Source organism: Phodopus roborovskii, unplaced genomic scaffold, assembly GCF_943737965.1.
Source record: "Phodopus roborovskii unplaced genomic scaffold, PHOROB, whole genome shotgun sequence".
In the NCBI taxonomy this organism is placed as follows: domain Eukaryota; kingdom Metazoa; phylum Chordata; class Mammalia; order Rodentia; family Cricetidae; genus Phodopus; species Phodopus roborovskii.
The window spans coordinates 9,340,810-9,366,961 of record NW_026126480.1 but is presented as its reverse complement, the minus strand read 5'-3'; the positions used below and the strand labels follow the sequence as shown (position 1 = coordinate 9,366,961).

At 44.2% G+C, this 26,152-nt stretch overlaps 2 protein-coding genes across 2 annotated transcripts; one reads left to right on the top strand and one right to left on the bottom strand.

Annotated features, from left to right (window-relative positions):
- Positions 1 to 2,585: 2,585 nt before the first annotated feature.
- On the top strand, positions 2,586 to 7,196 carry Thrsp (thyroid hormone responsive). Its single transcript, XM_051192272.1, has 2 exons — positions 2,586 to 3,151; positions 6,614 to 7,196. Exon 1 carries the CDS (start codon positions 2,680 to 2,682, stop codon positions 3,130 to 3,132), a length of 453 nt encoding a protein of 150 aa, XP_051048229.1. The 5' UTR covers positions 2,586 to 2,679; the 3' UTR covers positions 3,133 to 3,151; positions 6,614 to 7,196.
- A 4,288-nt stretch (positions 7,197 to 11,484) lies between these two features.
- On the bottom strand, positions 11,485 to 17,351 carry Ndufc2 (NADH:ubiquinone oxidoreductase subunit C2). The gene is made up of 3 exons (XM_051192274.1): positions 17,077 to 17,351; positions 12,287 to 12,430; positions 11,485 to 11,647 (listed from the first exon to the last, which is right to left on the bottom strand). The coding sequence occupies exons 1-3, from the start codon at positions 17,243 to 17,245 to the stop codon at positions 11,598 to 11,600; spliced, it is 363 nt and encodes a 120-aa protein (XP_051048231.1). The 5' UTR covers positions 17,246 to 17,351; the 3' UTR covers positions 11,485 to 11,597.
- Positions 17,352 to 26,152: the final 8,801 nt, after the last annotated feature.

Genomic DNA, 26,152 nt, shown 5'->3' with positions numbered 1-26,152 from the left:
GCTGGGATTGCAAGCACACACAAGCACACCCAGCTCTTTATATGGATAGTGCTGGAGGGCAAACTCGGCCTAATGTCTTTGCAGCAAGCACTTCACAGCTGAGCTATCCCCCAGCTTAGTCTGTTGGCTGACATAACACATGAGCTGGTCACTGTTTATCCAGGGATTTCTGGCTGCCATGGAGACCTGGAGGCCATCTTGCTCAGTAGTTTTCTGGTCCTGCAGACACTTCTCAGTCCTTCCTGTGATTCCTACGCGTTCAGTGCTGGTTCATGCACACATTCTTTTACTCACTTGATTGCTAAGCCACATTCTCCTCTCCTACTTACACACTCACTCACTCTGTCCCTTTGCTTCAAACCCAGAAATGTGTCTGGGAATTAGCCAGCCTCAGGTGGGACTTAAAATGCACCAGGCAAGGGAGGCCTCGCCTGTAATACCAGCACTTGGGAGGCAAAGACAGGCAGATCTCTGTAAATTCAAAGCCAGCCTGGCCTACTGAGTGACTTCCAGGACAGTCAGGGCTGCACAGAGAAACCCTGTCTCAAAAAACCAAAATAACAACAAAACTGTGAGACATGAAGGCCAGGAACTCAGGGGGACCCCTGCTCTTGAATCTAAGGCACGAGGCCATAGCAAAGACTAGCCTTTGTGTTTTCTAACACAGCAGAAGAGGCCCAGGGATGACCTGGCCACTGGGTCAAAGGGACAGGAGGCAGCCACTCCAGAGGCTTCAGGGGCCCTTCTGGCTCTTCTCCATGCCACGCTGGAGGCAGCTCTCCCAGGCCTGACCACAACAGAACACTTTGTTTGCCAGTTCTCCCTTGTGGCCCTGGGCTTGGGCACTAAGGCAGAGGGTAATGCCCTTAGGGACCGGGATGTGGATTCAAAAGGAGTTACACAACCAGGGCTGGAAAGACCTTCCCTTGGAGATTTCCACACCAGTCCTGCTGCACAGCAAACTGAGTGGCACCAGGACCCTAATGACAGTGTCCTGCCTCACAGCATGAGCACTGGAAGAAATTCTCTTCAGAAAGTACCAAACACATGACTATAAGGCTTGAAGGTCATAAGTAAAACATTAACTTGAAAGAGCTTTTTTTGCTGCCACAGAGGGCCCAGGTTCAGCATTCAGCACTCATATGATGTCTTGGAACATCTGTAAATCTAGTTCCAGAGGATCCAGCACCCTCTCACTCTCTTTTGGCCTCTGTAGGAATCCAGCACGAACTCCCCTTCCCCCCCCCAGGCAAACATTCATAGACATAAACTAAAAAAAATACATATTTTTTCTTTGAGATAGGGTTTCTCTGTGTAGCCTTGCCTGTCCTGGAACTCACTCTGTGGACCAGGCTGGCTTCAAACTCACAGAGATCTGCCTGCCTCTGCCTCTGCCTCCCAAGTGCTGGGATTAAAGGCATGTGCCACCACCCGCCAAAAATAATACATCTTTAAAGGGGGTTGGAGTGGTGGCTCAGACGTTAAGGGCACTGGTTGTTCTTTCAGAGGACCTGGGTTTGATTCCCAGCACTTTCACAGTGGCTCACAACCGTCCGTGACTCCAGTTCTAGTGCTCAGAGTCCCTCTTCTGAGCTCTGCAGGCACGACACACATGTGGTTCACAGGTATGCATGCTGGCAAAACACTTGTTCATATAAAATAAAATGTTTGTGACTCAACCAACCAGAAGCCTCATTTCCTTAGTCCTGTTTCTTTATCTATCTATTATTTTTGTGTGATGTCATCAAATGCAGAGCCCCCACGTTACAAAGTCTACCACTGAGCTACATCTCCAAAGCCTAAATTGTGTTTGGTTTTAGTCTCGGTTTTCCTTGGGGCAACATTTTACTTTGTAGCCTAGGCTGACCTGGAACTCATTATTTAGCCCAGGCTGGCCTCAAACTGGTGGCAATCCCACTGCCTCAGCCTCCTGAGTGTTGGCATTATTAGTTCAAGTCACCAGAGCTGGCAAATTCTTTAATTTAATATATTAATTTTGAACAACTGCTCTTTCCCAATTTAGTTTAGGAAACAATTTGATGCAGAGTCTTTAACTACTGACAGTTATAGATGTCCTGGTCTGATGTGTCCTGCCAGCAGTTCTGTGGCAGACAGGTGCTTGGTGGAAAAGTACTCCTGCACAGAGTGCAGACTTAAGCCTGACTACACCCACTATGACTGGACTTAAAGCCCTGGTTTCAGGGCTCTTTGTCTTGCACCAAGCTGTTCCATTTCAGAATACTGTTCCTGTGTTCTTTTCATAGCCAGTTTACCTAGATTGAAGAAGTGAGCTGTGTGCATTAGGAAGGAAGCAAGCAGCAAAGAGGCAACTTGACTTAAGGTAACCTAAAAGAACTATTGATTGCCTGCAGTCAAGGGTACTGACTGCCAAAGGGACAAAGCTTCCTTTTAACTGGCTGGGCAAGCAGCTGAAGGAAGAGCTGGCCTCTCACTGAGGCAGTCATGCAGGCCTGAAATGACAAGCAGAAGGCTGGCAGTTTGTCCCTGGGTAGATGGATCACCTGATAGAGACACTAGGGACCAAACCCTGGGATTGGCTTAAAACAGGGTTATGCTGATCCAGTGGCTGGGCTTTGGCATCCTGTCAATCTGCTGTCTGCTCAAAAGCCTAGAAATAGTGCTGGGGCAGTCTACTGGATTCTGAGAGAGGAAGCAGCCATGCAAGTGCTCACTAAACGCTACCCCAAGAACTGCCTGCTGACTGTCATGGATCGGTACTCGGCTGTGGTTCGTAATATGGAGCAGGTGGTGATGATCCCCAGCCTTCTGAGAGATGTGCAGCTGAGTGGGCATGCGGGCTCGGTCCAGGAGGGAGCACCCGATCTCTATACCTACTTTACCATGCTCAAGACCATCTGTGTAGAAGTGGAGCACGGGCTGCTGCCAAGGGAGGAGTGGCAGGCCAAGGTGGCCGGCATCGAAGCTAGCGACACCGAGAATGAAGCTGTTGAGGCAGAGGAGAATGAGGAAGAGAGGATCTCAGGGGAGCTGGACCTAGAAGCCCAGTTTCATCTGCACTTCTCCAGCCTCCATCACATCCTCACCCACCTTACCCGCAAAGCCCAGGAGGTGACGAGGAAATACCAGGAAATGACAGGACAGGTCCTGTAGGCCTCCAACTCTAAGGAAGGTAATGACAGCCATGCCAGTGGGTTATAATCCATGAAGGGACCCAAGGGAGGAGATGAATGGTGGTATACCTCAGGAGGAGGAGTTCTCACGTCAAGGGTATTGGGACTATCAAGTGGGAAGGCCCACAACTGGACTTGGCTGCCTAGCATTCTCACACTATTGGTAAGCAATGACTGTGAACTCCTGCAGTAGAGAACAGAAATGTAGCCTATGAACACATCTCTCACATCTCAGCTGAGTATGTGGCTGTGTGTGTGTGTGCGCGCGCGTGCGCGTTTGTTAGTAAATATTCGTAGACTTGAATGAGTCTATTCTCAAGGAGAGAGGAAGGGTCTGGAATAAGCATAAAAGTAAACTCTTTAAAAGTAAATAAATAAAAATCTGACTATAGCTATGGATTGTCCCAGGGCATATAACACCCAGAGGCCACCTACAAATTCTAAGACCTCTGCTGCCATGTATTAGTATCTCCTTTGCACAGAGTGTCAGGAGTGGCCCCCAATTGCTGCGTAATTCCTGTATAAACCTACCAAGATGAAAGCAGCTTTTAGGATTTGATTATCTTTATGCTTCACAGACAGGGTCTCACTATGCCGTCCAGGTTGGTTATAAACTTGCCATCCTCCTGCATGTCCCTCAGATTCTGGGGTTGCAGATGGCACTGTGCCTGAATGCCAAAGACGAGGTTATTATTTTTGCTTTTATTTTGCAAGTGAAGATACTAACCAAGAGATATGTTTGTGTGTATGTGCATTGTGCCTTCTATGTGCATGTGCCTGCACTGTGTCAGAATATGAAAAACTGCCCTTTCCTGGCACAAAGGATCTCACAGTGCTGAAACTGACAGGGGTGTTCCAACCATCACAGATTGCAACTGGACACACAGCAACTATCTTGAGTTATTCCAGTCACACGAGGGTGTGGGAATCGCCGAGCACATTTGCCCATGCACAGAGGTTGGGACTGTGAATCCAGAATAAAGAGCAAGCAAACAAGTCATGGAAGAGGAAGCATGTAGGAAAAGGGCCTGGGCCATGGGTCCCTCACAGCAGGGACTGGGAGAAATCAGCATGTGCTGTTTCTGATCATGGCCCATCTGCCAGCCCCATTTCAGTCCCTTATGTAAGACTGAGACTAGGTTTGCACCTGCAGGGTGGGGTAAGATGCCTGGGCAGGGAAGACACCTGTCCCCAAGTCTCACAACCCGATTTTGATCCCTGGAACTAAAAAGAGGATCAATGTCTACAAGTTGTCCTCTGTCCTCCATATGTGCATTGTGGCCTGTGTGTTGCCACTTCCCCAAAAATAAATGTGGAAGAACTGTTCCTTCCTTTGCTAGTAAGGAAATTAAAGTTGGAAAATTGAGTGACTCATCTGAAATCACGTAGTTAGTAAAGGGACAAAAAGCCAAATGAGACATGGCATTCTGGCACTCAGAAGCAGAGGCAGGTGGATCTCTTTGAGTTCAAGGCTATCCTGGTCTACAGAGTGAGTTCCAGGACAGCCAGGGCGACACAGAGAAACCCTGTCTTGAAAAATAAAAAACAAAGCAAAACAAGAAACCAAAACAAACAAGCAAAACCCCTAAACTTAACCAAACAAGCAAGCATACAAAAAGCAAAACTGGCCTGATTTTTAGCTGAGGGTACTTTCCATCATACTTTGTGCCATTTTGGAAAGATAGGGAGTCAATGCACCATCTACTGTCAGAGACCAGATGGAAATTCTGCCCTGGGTACTTTCCTAGCTATTTTCCTTTCTCCATGTCAAACCTGAACTGTCAACTTCAGCCCTCTTTCCGTTTTCCCTTGAGGTTTCCTGGGCTGCCTTCCAAAGGAGCTCCTTGAATACAACTAGGCTGGGGTAACAGCCAGGAGCCTCAGGCAAACTGAGCCTCAATCCTGCTCATGCATAAACAATGAAGAGCGAGCTGTGAATGCTGATGAGGAGCTACTGCCAATCCTTATGTGTTTCTTTTCTGCACATTACAGAGTAATGATTAGCACTTGAATAGTGTTTCAATCACTTGTATATTAATTATTCAATGAACTATCAATACTTGAAAATTTTGTTGTTACTGAATGGTTGGGGATTTAGCTTAGTCACTGAACACTTTGCCTAGCAAGCTGAAGATCCTGGGTCTGGTCCTCAACCCCTCCTCCTGGGGGGTGGGAGAACTTTTTATTACTAATGTGTGTGTATGATGTGTGTGCAAGCACAGACAGGCTCCTGTGCCACATGGGGCAACTTCTGGAAGCTTGTCTCTCCTTCCACTAAGGGTTCCAGAGAACACAGTCAGGCTATCCAGGATTGTGCTCCCAGTGTTCTTAGCTGCTAAGCCATCTTGCCAGTCCACATTTTAAAAATACCTTTTATAGAAATTGGAGACCTGTTAGGCATGGTGGTGCATGTCTATAATTCCAGCATTTGGAAGGTAGAGAGAGGCAAGAGAATCAAAAGTTCAAGACCACCACAGGCTACATAACATGCATTAGGTCAGCCTGCACTACACAACTTCCTGTCTCAAAATCCAATCCAAACCAAACCAACCAACCAATCAAACAAACAAGCAAAAGCCCCAGGGGACTGAGAAAATAAGCTCCTGAATTGCTTGCCCCAGTTCGACTCAGTTTGGGGACAGCAGAGGGGGTAAAAATCACATTCTCCAACTAACCAGACAGCTTTGCAGGCCAGAGCAGCACATCTATACTGTAATAGTTCAACAGCTCTGACATGGTTTTCACTCATGGAGGCAGTATGGTATGTAAGTTAAAAAACCTGGGCTCCTCTCTTAGCTCCACCTGAGATTGCACCCTAGGCCTCTATGGAGCCTTGCTGCTTCTCACAAAGCAGCTTAGCTTTGAGAAGCCGCAATACCTCAGGTTGGAAGTGTTACCAGCTTTCAAACAGCAACACCAGAATTTTTGGTCTTACTCTAGTTGAGTAAGCATGGATAGTAGTTATTTGAAATTACAGATAATGTTCATAGAGCTCTCGCCAGGTTTCCTGTTGCCCTCTCAAATCTCATCTTTTGCTCTCCATAGCCCATGTACCTGACAGGGCAGCTGAGCAGAGGAATGAGGGGCACTCAGAGGTCAGAGTCTTCCATGGACCTAAAAGAATGAACCTCCATCTGTACCCACTCCCAACAGCGCTTCAAGTCCAGGCTTTGACATTACCTTGTTCTGGAAGGTCTCCTGGAAGGAGCCTTGGCCCCTCTACACCCACAAGCTTCTTAAACTCTGGCTCATGGACCATGTGGAGTCTTATAACTGAAAACTTTTTTTTTTTTTTTTCTTCTTTTCAAGACAGTCTGACTTTGAACTTAGAGATCCACCTGCCTCTGCCTTTCAAGTGCTGGGGCTAAAGGTTTGCGCCACCACTGCCTGGCTTGACTACATTCTCTCCCTCCCTTTCTCCTTTTGACATTTGACTTTTTAAACATTTCCACATTCTACAGATTACTTTATCATGAGAGAGGGAAGACTGACAAGGACTCAACAGCCCAGCAGCCTTGGGACCAGAAGGGAAGGCCTGGACCCACTGGCAGTGAAGGGGACCTGTGTCTCTGGAATACTTCCCCACCTCCAGCTGATCGAGTTTGTGGGCTCAGTTGCAGGCTCACCCTTAAGATGTTTGCTTCGATTCCCAACTTCTCTTCCTTAGCAAGTGGCCAAAGTTCATGTCCCACCTCTTGGATGTCATTTAGTGCCCGGTGTCACAAGTTATTTATCCCAGGAGCCCAAATTCCCTCAAGTATGAAACAGATGCTTATCTACCTCACAAGGTTACTAAAAGAAAACACGGAATCAAAAGCACTTGACATGTGCCAACATTCTAACAGCTGGCATCTCCTAACGCTGGAACATATGCTGTATGTAGCTCCTGCTTTTCACCTCACAGAAGAAGCAAAGGTAGTAGAGTGTGTGCGATGAGCTACTCACCCTGTTGAATCTGATGAACACTGATGAGGCTGAGCACAGGTCAACTATGAACCTATTTATTGCAGTCATAATTAAAAAAAATATGGTGTGTTGGTGCGTCATCTTCTTTTTTTAAAAGTACTTTCTCTAATATAATTTCCACAAGTACACTCTTAAACACCAAATTCATCTGAGTTTCCCAGAAACAATGTTATATTCATAGTAACCTAATTTGAAATCAAATACCTACTAATTTTACTTCCCTCAAAAACCTAATCTGATTATATACAGGTTTGTAAAGAAAAAGAGAGAGGGGGGAGAGAGAGAGAGAGGTTGGGCAGCATTTGGATTTGATGAGCTGGAAAGAATTGGTTCTCTGGAGGCAAAGACAGGTGGAGCTCTGTGAGTTCCAGGATAGCCCAAGTTACATATTAAGACCCTGTATTGACAAGCACCTTCTATCTGCTAGGTGTGGTCTTCTAGTGTTGATGTTTTAACAGACACTGGCAGCCACCAAGCTGTCTTTTCCAGCATGATCCATCCAGGTACAAAGCATTGTCAACTATCCATCCTGTTGAAGCTCTCCAAACGCCACTTTGTATTATTACAGAGAGAACTCAGAAATACAAGCCTGTTGTTCTCATTAAAAGTGTTTAAGGGGGCCTGGTTAGATGGTGCACTGAGTAAGGATGATTGATTGCCCCAAGCCTGAAGACTTGAGTTTGATCCCTGGAAATCACATAAGGAAGTAACTAACTCCCACAAGTTGTCCTCCTCACATCTGGCATGGCAAATGCCTGTGCACACACCCTAAATAAGAAATGTAAATAAAAATCCTTTGTCGAGCCAAGAGTGATGACAAGTCTTACTTCTAATGCTTGAACTGAGGCTGGAGATCAAAAGTACATGGTCAGCTGGGCTACATAGGAATGAGATCTCATAAACAAAACCAAATAAAACATTCTGGTAATTTCCCAGGACTTATTGGAATCAAATTGAAATCTCTGTGTGTGGCACAAACCTTTTATAATCTTGCTTATTTTGTACCCTCCTTGCACCAGAAGAGTAGTAGGGGAATGTTGGTAAAGGGTCAGATACTATCTCAGACTTTATAGGCAAAATTGTCACTACTATTCAAGTTCATGGTTGTAGTATTAAAGCAGCCACAAACAAACACATACACAAATGAACATGGTTGCTTTCTAATAAAACTTTTCCCAGTCCTGGGGCTTCAGATATAGCTCAGTTGGTAGAGTTCTTGCCCAGCATGCATGGCTTCAGCCCCCAACACTGTATAAAGTAGGTATTGTATGGCATACCCATAACCCCACCACTGGGGAGACAGAGACAGGAGGAACACAAGTTGAAGGTCATCTTCTACTACACAGTGAGTTCAGAGCCATCCTGAACTAGAGACTGCCTCAAAAAAAAAAAAAAAAAAAAAAAAACAAAAAACAAAAAAACACTGCCCCATACCTTTATCAGCAGTATGCCAAATCTGATTCACATATTAGTTTTTCATTTATTTTTTTGTATTGCTAGGAATGGAACCAGTGGCTGTAGCTGCTAGGAAATATTCTACTGTAGATATACTCTACTGAGCTATATCCACAGTCTCTAAACTTAAAAATATTTCAACCGGGTGGTGGTGGTACACTCCTTTAATCTCAGCACTTGGAAGGCAGAGGCAGAATTTCTGTGAATTCAAGGCCAGCCTGGTCTACAAAACGAGTTCCAGGACAGCCTCCAAAGGTACACAGAGAAACTCAGTCTTGAAAAAATGAAGCCAAAACAATTTTTTTTTTCAACTAGGGGCTGAAGAGATGGCCCAGCAGTTAAGAACACTGGCTGCTCTGCCAGAGGATCAGGGTTTGATTCCCAGCACTCACATGGTGGCCAACCACCATCTGTAACTCCAGTTCTAAGGGGAATCCAGGATCCTCTTCTGGTCTGTGCATGCACTGCACACATACACACAGGCAAAACATGTACACATAAAACAAAACAAAACAAACAAACAAAAAGACTAATTAATTAATATGAAAAAAGAAAGGTCTGTATTGATATTAATAAACTGTTTTAAAAAAATATTTCCAACTAGAGGGAGGGGCTGGACAGATGGCTCAGCTCTTAAGTGCACTGGCTGCTCTTCCAGAGAACCCAGGTTCAATTCTCAGCATCCACATGGCAGCTCACAACTGTCTGTAATGCCAGTTGAAGGGGATCCTGTACCCTTTCCTGCCTGAGGGCACCCACTCTGTGCACAGACACACATGCAAGCAAAACAACGAAATACATAAAAATAAATGAGTCTTTAAAAAAAGAAATCTTTTAAGTGGGTTGGTAAGATGGCTTAGGGAGGGGTTAAAGGTTAAAGGACTGCCAACCCTAGAAATGGGAGTTTGAAAGAATTCCTGCAGGTTCCTTTCTGACCTTCACATGCATACATAATACATAGAATAAATGCACAATACTTTATGTAGGCGATGTTTTCCTGTGTCAGCAGCAGCTCTTGAATAACCACCCAGTCTTAATATTAATTATAAATGCTTGGCCAATAACTCAGGCTCCTTACTAGCTAACTCTGACATTTTTCAATTAACTCATATTTCTTATCTATGCTTTGCCATGTGGCTGGGTACCTTTTCTCAGTATGGTATGCCCATCTTGCTTCTCTGTTTGCTCTTGACTCCTGACTCTGCCCTTCTTCCTCCCAGCATTATCAATTTGGCTCTCCTGCCTAACCTTATCCTGTTCAGCCTTTGGCCAGTCAGCTTGTTTATTAAACCAATCACAGTGACATATATTCACACAATGTAAAGGAATAAATAGTCTACAACTTTAAGACTTTCAAATTTCTTAAAAATGGACAAATAAGCGGCCAAGGAGGTGGGTGGCTCTACGGGTAAAAGCACTTGACAACATGCCTGATGGCCTGAGTTCAATCCCTGGGTCTTAGCTGGTGGAAGAAAACTGACTCCTGCAAGATGTCCTGAGGGTCACACATGGCACATACAAGTGTTCTTGCTCTCTTACACACACACACAGTTTTTTTTTTTTTCTTTTGTAATAAACCAGTTTTCTTAAGAAAACAAAAAACAAGGATTCAGTGGGGTGGTGGTGGTGGCGCATGCTTTTTATTCCAGCACTTGGGAGGTAGAGGTGGGTGGATCTCTGGGAGCTCAAGGTCAGCCTGGTCTACACAGTGAGTCCCAGGACAGCCAGAGATGTTACACAGAGAAACCCTATCTCGAAAAACCACCACCACCACCAAGAAAAACAACAAAGGATTTGAAGAGGAGGAAGAATTATAGGAGCCACCAGAACATAGCCCATAGAATCAACTAAGAAGGGTTCATAGGGTTCACAGAGATTGAAGTGGCAATCACAGAGCTTGGTGTTTTGAGGTGACTTCTGACAGTGAGAATGGGGGCGTCTCTGACTTTCATCTGCTTTGGGGACCCTTTTCTTCCTACTGGGTTGCCTCGACCAGCCTTGATGTGAGGATTTATGTCTGATCTTACTATATCTTATTGTGCTATGTTCAGTTAATGTCTCTGGGAAGCCTGCTCTTTTTTGGGGGGCATGGGGGTGGAAATGGAGGAAATGGTAGATCTAGGGGAGAGGGCAGGTGTGGGGACTGGGAGAAGTGGAGGGAGGGGAAGCTGTGGTTGGAATGTAATGTATGAGAAAAAGAATAAATAAAGATTAAAACAAAACAAAATAAACAAGGATTCAGAAGCCAGCATTAGTGCTGGCAAACACCTATAATTCTAGCATTTGGGAGGCTGAAGTAGGATTGCTATTTTGAGGCCAGCCTGAACCACACAGCAAAACTCTGTCTCAAGATGAGTATGGCAGTATACTCCTGAAACCTCCAAAGTTAGGGGGTAGAGGTGGGAGGACCAGGGGTTCAAGGCCATTCTCAGGTATAAAGTGAGTTCAAGGTTAGCTGGGTTCTAGCAGACCCAGCCTTGAAACAAACAAACAAACAAACAAACAAACAAACAAACATTTACTTTTGGTTATTTATTGAAACATGGCCTCATAATGTAACCTTGGCTGACCTGGAACTTGCTATGTAGACCAGGCTGCCCCAAAACTCTTAGAGATCAACCTACTTCTCTCTACCTCCCAGAGCTAGAATTAATGGTGTATACCACCACAGCAGGCTGAATACATAAACACTTTAAAAACGAGCCTGCTGGTTCAGCAGTTAAGAGTGTATAATGCTCTTTCAAGGATGGGAATTCAGTTCCAAGCACACACATTGGGCAGCTCACAACCACTTCTATGAACTCCAGTCCCAGGGCATTTGACACCCCTCTGGTCTCCTTGGATGTAAGTATACAAACCTGCACCCCTCTCCCACATACATGGAGGCACTTGAGTACATAAACACACACGCTATTTTAACTATTTTAATTACACTGATTAACCTAAACTTCAACTCTCACACAGAGATATTCAACAAAATTCAGAAAATACTCAGGTCGTGGCGAACAGGAGCCTTTGAAGACTTCAACGCACTGGATGGAATACCTCAAGGATTTCACCATAAGTTTTCTTCTCTGTGAAAGAATCATAAAAGATGTGGCTCAGGAGTGGAACACTTGATGAGTGTGTATGAGGCCACAGGCATATTTCTCAGCATTCAAAAACAAAAACAAAACAAAACAAAACACAAATAAAGGTTGTGGTTTGGAGAGAGAGCTCAGCAATTAGGTGCACAGGCTGCTCACAAGTATCTGTGAGTCCAGTTCCATGGGGACCCAACATTCTCTTCTAGCTACATACATGGGAAAAATATCCATACACATATAATAATAATACATGAAGAGGTGGGGCCATGGAATGTGACTTGATAGTGAGAAGGGGCATTCAGAAAGGATATGTGTTTTATTTTGCTTGTTTTATGCAGCCCTGGCTGTCCTGGAACTCACTATGTAGATCAGGTTAGCCTTGAACTCACAGAGCTCTACCTGTCTCTGCCTCTGAGTGCTGGGATTAAAAGCATGCACTACCACCACCTGGCTGGATATGTTCTTATGAAAGACATTTTATATGGGTTCAGGAGACTCTGGTCTACTAAAGAATGTGTGGGAATCCATCAACCAGATAGTACTTGAAGCCATGGACATGGACAACATTACCAGGAAAAATGAGACAGAGTAAACAAAGAGGGTTTTCTTTCAATTAATAGGAAATACCTTTTTCAGGAAAATCTTCTGGATGTAATTTCATATACCCAAACATGTCATGGTCCCTCACTGCAAACAAATACTCTTGACGTTTTAAAACAAAATATCCAACAAAATAAAAGGAAGTAACATATAGAAGTTGGCGATGCAAACCTGCAATTGACAAACCCAAAAAACAAAAATCAGTCAAAGTGCATAAAGAATTTCATTTTTATGTTACACCTCTCCAACCCCACCCCTAGGGTCTCACACAGCCCAGATTAAAATTGGCACTTCAGTTCTTTCCTCTTTCTATCTTTCTCTGTCTCAGAGAATGGCATTACTGTTCACTAGAGTTGAGTTCTCTTCCATTGTATAACCTCTTTACCACACCCAGTTCTCCCCCTTCAGGCCAGAGCTACCTGCTCTGATCCAGCTTTGACCTGGTCACCTTTTACCCCCACCTCAAACTTCTTTCTGTGAAATACCATGCACTGGTGACTGCAGTGCCCAGCAACATTATCAACATGCTATAGCCTCAGATAGCAACAACTCTACAATGGCTTCCTATCATCATCATGCTATAGATAGCAACAACTCTAAAATGGCTTCCTAACTTGTGGAGTTCAAAGGGTGTGGTGGTTTGAAAGAAAATGGCCCTCATGGGTCTACAGGGAGGGGCACTATTAGGATTTGCATCTTTGTTGAAGGTGTATCACCAGGGGATGGATGGGCTATGAGGTCTCAGATGCTCAAGCCAGGCCCAGTGTGGCAGTCAGTCTCTTCCTGCTGCCTTTGATCCAGAGGCAGCACTTTCAGCTCCTCTCCAGCACCATGTATGCCTGTGTGCTGCTGTGCTTCCCATGATGACAATGGACTAAATCTCTGAACTGTAAGTCATCCCCAATTAAATGGTTTCCTTTATAAGAGTTGCTGTGGTCATGGTGTATCTTCACAAATGGAGAGATGGCTCAGTGGTTAAGAGCATTAACTGTTCTTCCAGAGGATGAGGGTTCAATTCCCAGCATCTACATGGCAGCTCACAACTGTCTATAACTCCAGGTTCAGGGGATCTGGCACCTTCACACAGACATACATGTGAATAAATTATCAATGCACATAACAATAAATAAACCTTTTAAAAAAGATCATAATTTGTTCCTGTCTCTACCATAAGGGCAAGCAATGTCTAATTAATGCATCTGGATGGACCAATCATCATAGAGCACCTAACCTATATCTATTAAATTAATGAATGGCTTTGAGCAAGTAAAGTTACTACCTCTGAAAAAAGAAAATACCTAGTAGGTGGTGGTGGCAGCACACACCTTTTTTTAATCCCAACATTTATGAGGAGGTGGATCTCTCATTTCTGATTTCAAGGCCAGTCTGGTGTAGAGCACAAAATTCCATGACAGCCAGGTCAACACAGAGAAATTCTGTCTTGAAAAAACAAAACCCAACCAAATAACAACAAAAAATACCTACTTAACCTTTCTCATTCTAGTAATACACAAATCAAGTTAAAATGTATATAAAGGAATTTTGGGAAATGTGGAAAGCAATAAAAATATAAGGTAAAAAAAATACTTAATTTTTATTTGTGTATGTGCCTAAGCATATATGTATTTGTACCAATGAATGCAATAACCTGTGCAGGTTAAAAGAGGATGTTGGATCCTCTAGAACTCAAGTTACAGGCATTTGTGAGCCATCATGTGAATACTGAAAATCAAACCTGGGCCCTCTGTAAGAGCAGTCAGTGATCTTAACCACTGAGCCACCTCTCTAGCCTCACAAGTTATTCTTATAGTTTGTGACTGCAGAGAATCCAGGTTCTTTTGTTGTTTCAAGGTCTGATTTCCTTGTGTAGTCCTGGCTGTCCTGGAACTCACTTTGTAGACCAAGCTGGCCTCAAACTCACAGAGATCTACCTGCGTCTGCCTTTCAAGTGCTGAGAATAAGGTGAGTGCCTCCACCACCTGGGTGGGTCCAGGTTCTGCTTCAAATAGCTGTGAGTTCCCCAAACTGGTTCTCTGAGCCAGTGAGGCAGTGCTCCAAGCCCTCCAGTGTGCCACTGAACTACACAACGGCCCAGACTCTACAGTGACCCGCACTTCTCAACAGAAGACATTACACATGTTTTAGATATTGATGCCAGGACCCAAGGAATGGCTTGGCCTTTCTCCAGTTTCCACTTCCCCAGCTTCCTTTCTGGAGTTTTCCTCCACAATCACTTTTCCTTTCTTTCCTTTATTTGAGGGACCTAAACCTGGAAGCCATTGTGCTATTTACAAATGATACATTACCAATATTACACTAAAAATCAGCAAACATTTAATTTTTAGACTGAATTACTAACTGACTTGAAGTGGTGATCAACAAGGTTTTTTGTTTGTTTGTTTGGTTTTCAAGACAGGGCTTCTCTGTGTATCTCTGACTGGCCTGGAACTCTCTGTAGACCAGGCCAGCTTTGAACTCAGAGATCTGCCTGCCTCTGCCACCTGAGTGCTGGGATTAAAGGCATGAACCACCACCATCTGCAAATATAAAAATTATTTTTCCCTCCAAAGGTTTTTAAACATAGGTGACAGACAACAGAATAATAGGCTGGGCAGTGGTGGTGCACCGTTGTAATCGCAGCACTTGGGAGGCAGAGGCAAGCAGATCTCTGGGAGTTCAAGGCCAGCCTGGTCTGTAAATCAAGTTCCAGGACAGCCAGGACTGTTACACAAAGAAACCCTGTCTTGAAAAACAAAACAGAAAAAAAAATTCTATTTAGTATATCCTACAAACTTAATAGAGATTTGCATATCATCACAAGGCTACTCCATCATTATCCATAGAATATTATTCTCCATGGCTACAGTCCAAAAATCCCTCATTCATATCATTTCCCACTCAACTCTCCAAGAAACACCATGCAGGTCCACCTTTGTTACTGTATATTATGGTTTGAATGTGAAATTCCTCCTCTTAGGGATGTGGTCCCCAGCTGGCGGTACTATTTTAGGAGGCTGTAGAACTTTAGAAGGTTGGGTCTACCTAGGTCACTGGTTTTGAGAACCTGAGATATTATACCCTGGTCCCAGGGGCTGGGATTAATGATTTGTGTGCCTGGCTCTTCTCCAGCTTCTTGAAGAAAAGCTGAACTGGAAACAATGAGGTGCCACTGAGTGATACACAGTCCACATCCCAGCTGATTTGTCCTTTCTATGGGACATTTCCCCTCATATTTGTACCTCTTTCATGCTCCCAGAGTACTCTCTATCATGAGATGTCTATCAAAGCACATATCTACTCCTCCAAGATCAATGACAGACATTTATTTGTATCTCTGAGTAACACTCAGTACGTCCCCAGTGTCTGGCACAGGGAACGCTTATTCCATTCCTTCTCACTCAGCACCTTAATGTGTTATGCCCCTTACCCACAGAACTCACAGAAATGCCATAACAAGCACATGAAGATCCATTCTTCCTATTTGTTAGATGAGGAAACTGGCAGATTGCCCTCATGACCTGCTAAAGTGACAGACAGAAAATAATGGAATAGAAACATGGAGTTGTCAAGTGACAGTAGAAGAATGTGTGTGTGTGTGTGAGAGTGTGTGAGAGAGAGAGATACAGAGATCTCCCTAGAGATACAAACAAAAAAAGATCATGTGCAAAAGAGATGGGGCTCCAATAGTACTAATGGTCCTAGGATTTCATGTATGTTGGCCTCCAGGCCTAACACAGAGCTGATTAACTGGGATGATTCCTAGTGGCTGGGACCATTTCATTAGCTTCCTTGTAATTGTGGTCCTCAGCTCTCAAAGGTTGGTAATGTCTTACCCACCCAGAGGATAAACTGCCATCATTTATTTATATAATCTCTGCAGCTCTTTCCCTGATGGTGCACACTAAGCACCCCACTCCCTCAGAAGTCCTTGCACCTCCTCAGGCCTACAAAGCTTTTAACTCTGCCTGATATTCACAGTTAGTGAGATGGGTAAAGACACTTGCTACCAAGCCTGACAAGTGGAATTCAATCTCCAGGACTCACATGGTGCCGAGAGAGAACCAACACCCTCAGGTTGTCATCTGTTTCCCACACACAAATAACCCAAAGTTAGCTTTCTTCCTTTCTTTATCCTTGGAATCCTACAGTTCTTAGCACAGCTATTGTGTCAGCTATAATCAATCTTGACAGGAAGCCAGTGACATACTAGAATATAAGGCTTGCTAGTTTATTGACATTCTCCTATTCAAAAAAATTTTTTTCCCAGAACAGTAGTGGTGTCTGGGAGTTTGTACACATTAGCCCCTTCCCCAGACCTTATGAGTCAAACCAGTATTTCAACAGGATCCCTAAATTATTTCAAGTCTGTGAAGCTGTGCTTCACACACCAACGCAAGGTCTGTTCCTTAACTAGCCATGTGACCGAGGGCAAGCTGCTTTAACCTCTCTTAGGTTCTGGGTCCTCGTTAATGACAATACTTTCCCATGTGGTTTTTTTTTTTTTTTTTTTTTTTTTTTGAGACCTACTGCAATCACGCTCATAAGAGTGACAGCAGTGCGAGGTATGGAGTGAACAACAATTTAGCATGAAGAAGAGCTCTAACTAACTGTGGGGATCTAGAATTCCTTGCTGCGCCAGCACTTGAGGTTCTTCAATCTGTTTAGGTTGGGTTCTGAAGAACTCCAGGGGGCGCACGGCCAGGGAAAGCCCGGCGCTCGCTCTGTTAGGCAGGAAGGCCCGGAAAAGCACGGATGGGGGGTGTGTGTGGAGGCGGGCAGCCCCTCCTCCGGGCGGCTCCAGCCCAAGCAGCCCTCACCTGCTTTGAACACAGGCCTCATCCGCAACGCGTTATTCAGCAGGCCGGCGCAGTAGCCCAGGAAGCCGGTGTAGACAAGCCGCGGGTCGTTGAGCTTGGGTGGGGGCAGACTCCGGGACTCATCAGGCAGGAATGTCAAGGGCTCGTGGCCCGGCCGTCCGCTCATCATATTGATGCCGGTTCCACGTGAGGTCTGACCTCAAGACCCCAACTATAACAGAAACCCCCACGACGACCGCCGCGACCGATACCGTTCTCCTCCGAGTTCCGGGCTGAAGGGCATAGAGTACGGCGGTGCAGCGCCTAAAAGCTTCCCCGTGTGTGCAGCCTTAGGAACACCAGCATGCGAGGTTCCGGGCTACTAAGTGGTCCACAATACGTGAAGGCTCGCGTTGAGGTTGGAGTGAGGGTTTGGGGGCCAGATGCCAATCCAGTCCAGTGGGTACAGTAAATGGGCAAAGACGAGGAGACATTGATATTTATTTTTGCCCAGTTCTCACATAGGGAAAATTTCTCCAGTTCTCTTTCACACATACCCCCCCCCCCCCGCCAAGGCTCTTCATTCAACAATCAACCCCCAGAAGTGGTCGTGATGGAGAGTTTATTTATTGAATTCCATAAAAGCTAGTCTTCTGGGGTTCCAACTGTTCATTTGCAGTTACATCCTCCAAAGCCTAAATAAAATTAAGGTACGGTCAGCAGCGAAGTATTCAGAAGAAAGCCTGGAGTGGATCGTTTAACCTATTCTTGAGATTTAGATCTGGTGGTAGTCTGCTAAAATGATTCCCTCTGGGCCTTAAAATCTGTGTATATACCTGAGGGGAGTGTTCCCTAAAGGAGTAAGAAATGAAAGAAAGAAGGAATCTATAATGGTCTGTCCCAGTCTCTGCTCACCTTCCTAGAATAAGGGGCATTCCCATATTTGAGCAGCTCCTATTCGAAAGCCCTTCCTTGTAGTACGGGGGGAAAATGACCCAGACACTGATATTGGGGTTCAAGCCGATGGTCAAAAAGCAAAGCAGCTAGCCACTACCTCAGGCTGAAAGGGCTGTCCTGTCCTCAGCGTGGCTGGAGAGTAAATCTCTCCACCAACCCTCAGACTGCAATCCTAGACTGCGACCTCTTCCTTTTATACCTCTCAAATCCTGGGATTAAAGGCGTGTAACCCAAGGGCTGAGATCACCTTTGTGTGAGTTGTTTCTCTTTAGGACTGGATTAATTTCATGTAGCTCAGCGCAGCCTTGAACTAATAGAGATCCATCTGCTTGTCTCCTGAGTCCTGGGATTAAAGGTGTGTGCCACCATTGACTGGCTCTATGGTTGGCTAGTATAGCTGCTGGGATTAAAGGTATGTATCACCATTGCGTAGTTTGTTGCTTTCTGCTCGCTAAACCACAGGTCAATACAAATATATATGCATCAAAGACCTGAGAGCTAGCTGTCTATGGTGGCACTTGCCTTTAATCTCAGCAGGCCAGCCAGAGCTGTTACACAGAGAAACTTTGTCTCAAAAAACTGAAACCAAGAGGGTTGGAGAGATAACTCAGAGCTGTTCAGAGATAACACTAGCTGTTCTTCCAAAGGTTCAGAGCTTAATTCTCAGCAACCACATGATGGCTCACAATCATCTATAATGAATGAGAGCTAATACCCTCTTTTGTCATGCAGGCATACTTGCAAATAGGGCACTCATATACATAAAGAAGTAAACCTTTAACTCTCTCAATATAGAACAAAAACAAACAAAAACACCTGAGTGCTAAATACCAGCTCAGAGTAAAGTGTGATAATATTCTTCCATTTTTGTACTCTCCTGAGAAAACTTCAATGAGACACACAGAGAAAAGTATTAGAACATGTGAGTTCTAATCTCTATTAAAAGTGTAGTGGTATGTGACCCGTAACCCTAGCAGTTGGCAAGCAGGAAGGTCATCCTTGGGTACATGAGTCCCTGTCAAAAATTTTTTAAAAATAAATATATAAACAAATAATACATAAAAGCAATACAGTTGCATCAGCATGATCAGACTGTGGGTGAGAGGAGAGGAAAGGAGACTCTATATAGGGTCTGGGAGTCTACCTAACCCTTATGTCCGTCCTGTAATTAGAAGTTTAAATGGTTTTCTTTCCCCCTGTGTCGTTGTTCAGCACTGGTTTGAACTGAAAGCTATTTATTCCTTCTTGAGATTTGCTCACAGTTATCATTTGTCCCTACAGAGCCTGCTACCCTGTCATGAGGTAAGGAGGAAGGGAACTTGAAAGAACCAGGACAAGAGTCTCCTATTAGGGCACCCAAGGAAAAGAGTGGGACTCCTCCCCATGTCTCCACCTCTAACTTCCACCTAACAGAAGGCGGGGGCTGGCAGTATAACTTGGTGGCATGAGGCCACTGGGCAATAGGTGGACTTGTGCTTGTTTTTTTGAGTCAGGATCTTTCCTTGTTTCTATGTAGAGCTAACAGTTCTGGAATTTGCTGTTTAGATCCGGTGAGCTTCAGACTAGTGGTAACTTCCAGCCTCTACCCTCTGAGTGCTGGGATTAGAGCTCTATACCACTCTGGTCACCTTCACCCCATCAGGAGGACTCTTCATGAGGATAAAAAGCACTCCTGAAATGAAATATTTCAAGCAAAATTTTTCAAGTAAAAAATCATTAAAGAGAGTATATATTAGAGTTTTCCTGGAGTGCACCAAATGATCTGAAAGTTCATATCTTATGGCCCAATAATTACAAATCTCATAACATAAGATTGCAGGGTGTGTTGGATCACCTCTGTGATCCTAACACTTGACCGAGGAAACAGGAGTTCTAAACGTTGATGTCAGCTTTGACAACAGAGTGAGACCCTGTCTCAAACAAAAATCAAAACAAAACAAAAAACAAACTAGGGGTTGGGAGATTGCACAGTGACAGAGAGCTTGCCAAGTGTGTTCTGTGTTCCAACTTCAGTTCAAAACCAGACAGAACAAAATACAATAACGTGAAATCAATTTTTGCATTTTTTTTTAGGTAGGGTCTTAGTGCTGGAGAGATGGCTCAGTTAAGAGTGCTTTCTAATCTTTCAGAAGAACAGCACCCGAGTTTGTTGGCTTATAACTGCTTGCAACTCCATTTCACATACCTGTCCCCAGCACACCACTCCACTGTCCTCTGGGCCTCAATCTCAGACTTAATATTCTTCACATTTTTCTAATAAGTATATGTGCATGTGCACATGTGCCATGGCACTCTTGTGGTGGACATAGGAAGACTTTGGGGAGTTCTCTCCTTTGACCCTGTGGATTCTGGGAATCAAATGGAGGGCTGGATCCCTGCTGGCATAGTCACAAGCAGTTTATGAGCCACCTGGGAATTGAATTGGGATTTTCTACAAGAACAATATGGACTCTCAACCACTAAGTCATCTCTCCAGGCTCACAAATGCTTAATGAATCATGCCTGAAGAGTCCAAGCTCCTTGTGTGTACAAATAAGGGTCCTTTATCAATCAGTATCTCCCGGCATTCCCTTTCCATCTGTAAGCTACACAATGTACCTGTTAAATCTGTTCAGGGACAGGATGTTGTAGAATATTCCTTCACACGGTGTGAAGATGTGTCACTGTGATTGGTTTAATAAAGAGCTGAATGGCCTTTAATTAGACAGGAAGAGGTTAGGCAGGATTTCTGGGGGCAGAGAGGACTCAGGGAAGTAGAAAGGCAGGGTCACCAGACAGACTCAGAAAGCAACATGAACTGACAGATGAGGTAAGGAAGCACTAGACAAAATGCAGATTAAAATAATCAGGTGATGTCTCCATGTCATTATTTGGGAGCTGGCAGTACAAAGACTTGCTAAACTGAGTCCTTTGGATAAGATAAATATATATCAGTGAGCTGGAGACACAGCTCAATTGACAGATTGCTTACCTAGCATGCATAAGGCCCTGGGTTCTACCCTGAGCACCATAAACTAGGTGTGGAACCTGTACAAATTCAGGCTGGCTTTTCTTTCTTTTTTTTTTTTTAAGATTTATTTATTATGTATACAGTGCTCTGCCTGCATGCATGCCTGCACACTAGAAGAAGGCACCAGATCTCATTATAGATGGTTGTGAGCCACCGTGTGGTTGCTGGGAATTGAACTCAGAACCTCTGGAAGAGCAGCCAATGCTCTTAAATCCTAAGCCATCTCTCAAGCCCCCAGGCTGCCTTTTCTTTGTGTGTTATTTTTATTGTTGTTTTTGAGACAGGTTCTCATGTCTTCCAAGATGGCCTCAAATTTGCTATGTAGTTGAGGAGGCTGACTTTGAATTCTGAATTTTCCTGACTCTAATGCTCAAGTACTGAAATTACAGCCATGAACTACAATACCCAACTATAAACTATTTTATTTTTAAGTTGTGTATGTGTGTGTGGTGGGGGAAGTATGTGCATGTGAGTGCACACACCAAGGCTAGAAGACAGCATCAGATTCTCTGCAGCTGGGATTACAGTTGGTGGTGAGCCACCTGATGTGGGTGCTGGGAAATGAACTCAGGTCCTCTGGAAGAGCAGTATACACTCTTAACTGTTAAGCCATCATTTTGCTGACCCCCACTCCCCAGCATTTTCTAAGGTCCTGAACTCACAGAGGCCCACTTGCCTCTGCACCATGTTCACCTTTAATTGTTTTTAAAGTTACATTTTATTTTTTGTGTATATGTGTGGGTGTGAATGTCAGAAGACAATTTGTGAGTTTACCTCTTTCTACCTCGTGGGTCCAGGGATTGAACTCAGATCCTCAGGATTGGTGGCAAGCACTTTTACTGAGTTACCTTGCTAGCCCCTTTTCTTGTTCTTGACTATGCTTAGCTCTGTATTAAAAAACATCTTAAAGTAATACTTTACTTATTTAATAACTTTTTTGTATTCCTTCTGGTGTTAGGGAGTGAATCCAGGGTCTTGTCCATGCTAAGGCAGCTAGCATTTGGCCACTAAGCTCTAGGCCCCCTATAATTTTTAATCTAGGATTTTGTTATCATAAAACACCTTCATAGGCAGAGAATGATGGCACATACCTTCAATTCCAGAATGTGGGATGCAGAAGTAGGTGGCTCTCTGTGAGGCAGAGGCCAGCTTGGTTACACAGAGAATCCCAGGACAGCCAGGGCTACATAGTGAGACCCTATCTTAGAAAAGGGAAGGAAAGAAAAGAAAGACACTCTCTGCAAAGTTTAAAATGTATAGCAGGTACAGTGCCTGGAAAAGAGTATTTAGGGTACAATAAAGTCTAGGGACTGATTTGTGTAGGTGCCAAAGGTGTATTCCTGGTTTTGTGAGCCTTTTCTAGGGGTTGACTTACATCGAACAGGAAGAGAAATATGAATATGCTGAAAATAGATCCGTGTGGTGCCTACCACCAACCGAAGCATCTACAGCTCAACTCCTGCACCTAAGGCTCAGGAAACTTTAAGGAGGGGGAGATTGTACGAGCCAGAGGAACAAGAGGCCTGGTGGGGGATGTCTTCTAGAAATGTCAGGGAAGCTACGCCCATGTAGTCTCATCAACATGACTGTTCTCCTCAGGGAAGAGTATGCCAGTTGGTTACCCGATACCAAGTGGTCAGCCCTGAAAACATATCCACACAAGTAACATATGGACTGAACATATTGTATTTACACATTTAAGAGAGAGAGACAGAAACAGAGACAGAGACAGACAGAATCAAAAGAGATCAGCATGCAAGTAGTACACAGATATGCATGCAGATAAAACAACCATATGCATAAAAAAGTAAATAAAAACAACAAAAACAAAACTGTGATATTTTGTTTATGATCTAACAAATAAAGCCTGCCTGAAGATCAGAGTGCAAAGTTAGCCATACTAGTTAGCCATAGAGGCCAGGTGGCACACACCTTTAACCCCAGCACTCAGGAGACAGAGGCAGATGGATCTCTGTGAGTTCAAGGCCTCCCTGGGCTATATGAATGTGATCCAGTTTAAAAGAGAAACAGAGCTCACACAAAGGTGATCCCAATGCTTGGAGTGACATCCCTTTAATCCCAGCACTAAGGAGGTGGAGGCAGGAAGGGATATGGCTAGGCAGAGAGAGGAATATGAGGCAAGAGGAGACAGGAGCTCATGGCAGTTTGAGGCAGCAGTCAGTCTGAGGCAATCAATCTGAAGAGGCAGTCTAAGGAGGCAGTCTGAGGACAGGATCGCCCCTTTGGTCTGAGCACTGGTAGAGGCAAGAACTCTATAATGGCTGACTGCCTTGCTTCTCTGATCCTTCAGCTTTCATGCCCTGATAGCTGACTCTGAGTTTTTATTAATAATACCAATTAGAATTCATGCTACACAAAACAAAGAAAATGAGTGGGTGTTGGTGGTATACGCCTTTAATTCCAGCACTTGGGAGGCAGAGGCATTCGGATCTCTGAGTTCGAGGCCAGCCTGGTCTACAGAGCTAGTTCCAGGACAAGCTCCAAAGCAATACAGAGAAACCCTGTCTCAAAAGACAAAAAAACCAAAACAAAACAAAAACAGAAAGAAAAAAGAAAATGAGGCTAGAGGTCATAAATTTGAGAGTGTGGGGTAGGGTATGTGGGAGGGGTTGGAGGGAGGAAAAAGAAAGGAAAATACTGTAGTTCAGTTTCAAGAAAAATAAAAATTAAAAAAAAAAATTGACCAAAGCACACTTGCTTCTGTGAAAGTGGGGAGAAGCTTGCACTGCTCTGCAAAGCTCCGGAAATCCCCACACCAGGTGGGCACTAGCACCCTGCCAGCCTGTCACCTTCAGAGTAACAATCTACAAATTGCAAAGTTTAATTTGCACTAGCACCTATTAACTCATTGAACTTATGTCAGGCATGGTGGGGCACACATGCACACGCCCACACACACACTCCACAAAGGAGTCAGGCATGGTGGCACATACCTGTAATCCCAGCACCGTGAGGCAGAGGCAAGGAGACGCTGTGTGAATTTGAGGTCAGCCTGATCTATATAGGGAATCTCAGGACAGCCAGGAACAGACCTTGTCTCATAAAGAAATAGAATCACTTTTAGTTTTATTGTTTTAAATGGTGGTGTGTTGTGGAATGTCATTTTAAGATGCGTTACATTTGTTTATGCTGTGGAACATTTGTTTAATGATGCAAAGATGTGTTACATTCTTTTATGTTGTTATTTGTTTAACTCTGTAAATCTGTGTTACTTGCCTGTCTAAAACATCTGATTGGTCTAATAAGGAGCTGAATGACCAATAGCGAGGCAGGAGAAGACAGGAGAGGGTTGGAAGGCAGAGAGAATAAATAGGAAGAGAAATCTGGGAGAAGATTAAGGAGCAAGAAAAAGAGGACTTTGGGGGTCAGCCACCCAGCTATTGCACTTAGTCAGTGGTACCTGCTCCGAACAAATGTATGGGATGTGCGAGTCGCTCTGGGAGCCCAACATGGATCCAGAACACCTGTTTGAAACCATTTCCCAAGCCATGCTGAATGCTGTGGACAGGGACGCTGTATCCGGCATGGGCTTCATTGTCGACATCATTGAAAAGGACAAGATTACCACCAGGACACTGAAGGCCCGGATGGACTAACTCCGCACTCTGGTCCCAGTTTCCTTTTGTTATTCTTTTTAATAAAATTGCTTTTCTTTCAAAAAAAAAAAAAAAGCCCAGAGCCAAAAGGTAGTTGGGACAATGTTAGAAAAGCTGGCAAACAAGCCAAGCTAAGGCCAGGCATTCATATCAAGGAATAAGACTCAGTGTATTTGTCTGGGAGCTGGGTGGCGGTTCACCCAAAGAGCCAAAAAAGAAAAATAACAACAACAGCAACAACAAAAAAACAACAGAGGTGGTGGTTGGCAAAAATGTGGTGGTTCACTAGATTTCTTGTCTTAGCTTATAGTCGTGTTGGTTTTTTTGAAGCAAGGTCTTCCTAAGTAGCTTTGGCTGGCTTGAATTCAGAGATCCTTCTGCTTCTGCCTCCCAATGATGGGATTAAAGGTGTATGCCATCTTGCCTGACTCTGTTTTGTTTGTTTTAAAACTGTATTTGTTTAGTGTGTGTGTGTGTTGTGGAGTTCACATGCACACACAGAGGTCAAAGGAAAACTTTCAGGAGTCAGAACTTAGATCCAGGGTTTGTGACAACTTTGCCATCACCTTGATGGTCATAGTTTGCTGTTTTATTTCAGTCAGGATTTTCATGTAGCCCAGGTTGGTCTCAATTTCACTATGTAAACTCAACCCCAACTATGTAAACTCCTGATGCTCTGGCCTCTACCTAAATGTTGGGACTTGTGCCAAAAATCTAGACTTCCATGTGTGATCTGAGGAAAACAGATAAATACATTCAAATATTATAGCTATTCATGGTAGCAGACTCCTAGGACAGTGGGAGCATATGTGGGGGAATGGAAAGGAAGAGGGAGAACAGAGGACTCAGATAAACACTGGACACTTAAATGCTTTAGGCTTGGCCAGGTGTAGTGGCAAATGACTGTAATCCCACATCACTCAGAGAGTAGAAACAGGCAAAGTTCTGTGAATACAAGGTTAGCTTGGTCTACATATTGAGTTTCAGGCCAGCCAGGGCTACACAATGAGACTCTGTCACAATCCCCTCCCTACTCCCCTAAAGTTTCAAACTTTCTTTCATTTGATCATTTTAGAGATAAAGACACCATGGTAAAGAATGATTAAGTAATTTTCCATGCAGCTTAGTGAGTTAAGGTGCTTGCCACTAAGTAACTGGAGTTCAACCACAGCAACCACATGGTGAAAGCAAAGAACCAACTCCCCTGTGTCATCTCAGACTTCTGCAGGTGGATGCCATGGCATGTACCCACCTACACATAAACATACAAATGAAAGCTTGATTTCCAAGCAGGCTGTATGACTCTCAGGCCCCTACCCTGTAACCCTGTAATCACTATGCTATGCTAGGTTAATATTTACACACACACACACACACACACACAAACAAAACAGATTACTCTTTTTGTGTGATGCTTGGACTGAACACAGGGTGCTAAGGGGATGGTCAAGCTAGAGGTATGCTTTCCTTTTCCTTTCCTCATCTTTACTGTTACAAACAGAAAACAGACAGA

Excerpts from the sequence above, each read along its gene's own strand:
- Ndufc2 (XM_051192274.1), bottom strand. The coding sequence starts at position 17,245 with ATGATGAGCGGACGGCCGGGCCACGAGCCCTTGACATTCCTGCCTGAT. Across the intron at positions 12,431-17,076 it reads GAGGCCTGTGTTCAAAGCAG|GTTTGCATCGCCAACTTCTA; the intron begins GTGAGGGCTGCT and ends TGTCAATTGCAG. Across the intron at positions 11,648-12,286 it reads AGAAGATTTTCCTGAAAAAG|AGAAGAAAACTTATGGTGAA; the intron begins GTATTTCCTATT and ends ATTCTTTCACAG.
- Thrsp (XM_051192272.1), top strand. The coding sequence starts at position 2,680 with ATGCAAGTGCTCACTAAACGCTACCCCAAGAACTGCCTGCTGACTGTC.